Source organism: Limulus polyphemus, unplaced genomic scaffold (genome assembly GCF_000517525.1).
Source record: "Limulus polyphemus unplaced genomic scaffold, Limulus_polyphemus-2.1.2 Scaffold1127, whole genome shotgun sequence".
NCBI lineage: Eukaryota > Metazoa > Arthropoda > Merostomata > Xiphosura > Limulidae > Limulus > Limulus polyphemus.
The window spans coordinates 204789-206878 of NW_013666737.1; the positions used below are offsets into that span (position 1 = coordinate 204789).

The following is a 2090-nucleotide window of genomic DNA, read 5'->3' on the forward strand; positions in this document are numbered from 1 at the left end:
CGAAACTTAACAAGTGCAAGAAATATCAAGTGTATAAATGTGAGGCTCGGGTCAAATGCCCCCCCCCCCCCGCTAGTTGCAACTGATATTCAACATTTGGCGAAGCCAATTTTGAATAAAGAAAAATGACTTTTTGTTTGACTTTAATTATTTTAACGTAAATATGTTGTGCTTTTGAGTCGATTATAATTTTTTTCCTCTTATTTTTTCAAAAGGTATCATCAACACGTTGACTAGCTCATCTAACTCTATTGGCTGTCCAGGGGAATGTATACACGCTCTGACGTCATTTTTCTGTGACCGTGTTCTGGAGAAGAGCGATTGTGGCGCCCCATATCTTCGGTGCTGTGTCCCTAAAAACTTTAATCTAGGTACTCCAGTGGAAATATCGCCCCCTCTTGAGGTTGAATCGGAAATTGCCATTCTTGAATCTAATGTTTCTCGTTTGCACATTGCTACAATAACGCCCCCTTCAGATTATCTGCTTGAAGAATATACTACGCAGTCGCCCTCGTCCTCGAAAATATCGTCAACAGCTTATAGTACTTCAACAGCAAGTAGCACTAGCATAAAAAAGCCAACAGAAGTTATCATTCACTCATCAACAGTTACACCACTCAAAATAATGATAAAACCAAATGTGTCTTGTCCGGGATTGTGCATAGATCGCACGTTCATTCGCTATTGTGGAAACATTATTAAAGATGCTTTTTGTGCAGATGATAAAACTTGCTGTGCTTCGGATGATCGTAACACTACTCCCGGCTCCCTAACAACTACATCTTCTTCAGCCCCCACCATTACAAGACCACAGACCACCACCCCATCTCAACCACTATGTCCAGGTACATGTGTAGCTCCGTTATTTAGTCTCTTATGTGACCAAGTAGTATCAGGGTATTTCTGTCATAACAGTGGCCAGTGTTGCATCTCTGCATCACAACTCACCACAACTACTACCCCGCCCCCTATTGGTCCATGTCCAGGAACGTGTATTCCTACTTTCCTCAGTGGAGTCTGTAACAAACCAGCGGAGCTTTTGCTGGAGACAACAGACTGTGCAAGTGGCACGATTTGCTGTTTCATAGTTCGTAAAGATGAAGATGGGCCAAGTCTAGATCAGGTTTTACCTTCCTTGTTCAACCTACCACTGCTCCAGCGACCACCTCCGGTTATACAGAATCAATATCAGCGCCCAACTCGTCCTTCTACCTCGGGTGATCAAAGCTCAGAACAGCCGTTGTTTTCATCTCGACCAGTTGTACAGGGCCCTAACCATTCTCAGTTTTCTCATCCTCCGCCACAACAATCTCGTCCAACCATACCAAACTTTAACAGACCTCCACTTTCAAGACCACCTTCAAGCCAACAATTTGACTATCAGCCTTACATTTCCCAAGGAAATTCTGGTCAACCTACAGGGCATTTACATAATCCAGTATCTGGTGGTAGACCTTTATGCCCAGGTCCCTGTGTTGCTAAATTTTTGCGGTTTACATGTTTTGGAAACAATGTCATCTACCCGGGATTTGGTTGCTCCGAGGAGGACCATGTCTGCTGCGCACCTGTTGTAGATATCAAACGTTACGAACAAAGTTTACAATTTAATGGAACTCCAGTATTAGACACCACAACATTGGCTCCTTCAACAAGTCTACCAACGAAGAAATGTAAGTATATTATTTTTCTATGTTATGGTGTCATTTTTTCTTTCTATTATTTTAAATAATATTAATAGATTAGATCTTTTGACAAAAAGCTTTGCAGTTCTGTAAAAGCACTTATTATACAACAAACAAACAGATCTGACGTTTTTTGTTTTTGAAATTATATCATATTGTATTTGGCCGTCCGTTAGGGAAGCGAGGTGAAACATTGTGGACAAAAATAACGGTTATTAAAGGAATCGGCAAAGGTTAATAGTCAGTTTAACGAACAAGGATATCTAGTGTTACAAGGCCCGGCATGGCCAGGTGGTTAGGGCGCTCGACTCGCAATCTGAGGGTCGCGGGTTCAAATCCCCGTCACATCAAACATGCTCGCCCTTTCAGCTGTGGGAGCGTTATAATGTGACGGTCAATCCCACTATT

General features: G+C 42.2%; 1 protein-coding gene across 1 annotated transcript in view; it reads left to right on the forward strand.

The window, feature by feature from the left end:
• LOC106462254 overlaps nucleotides 1-2090 on the forward strand; it is a 17693-nt gene that overhangs the window by 3397 nt on the left and 12206 nt on the right. Inside the window, exon 2 of the mRNA XM_013922154.1 lies at nucleotides 216-1670. Coding sequence (XP_013777608.1) covers nucleotides 216-1670 — 1455 coding nt within the window. The remainder of the gene's footprint in view (nucleotides 1-215; nucleotides 1671-2090) is intronic.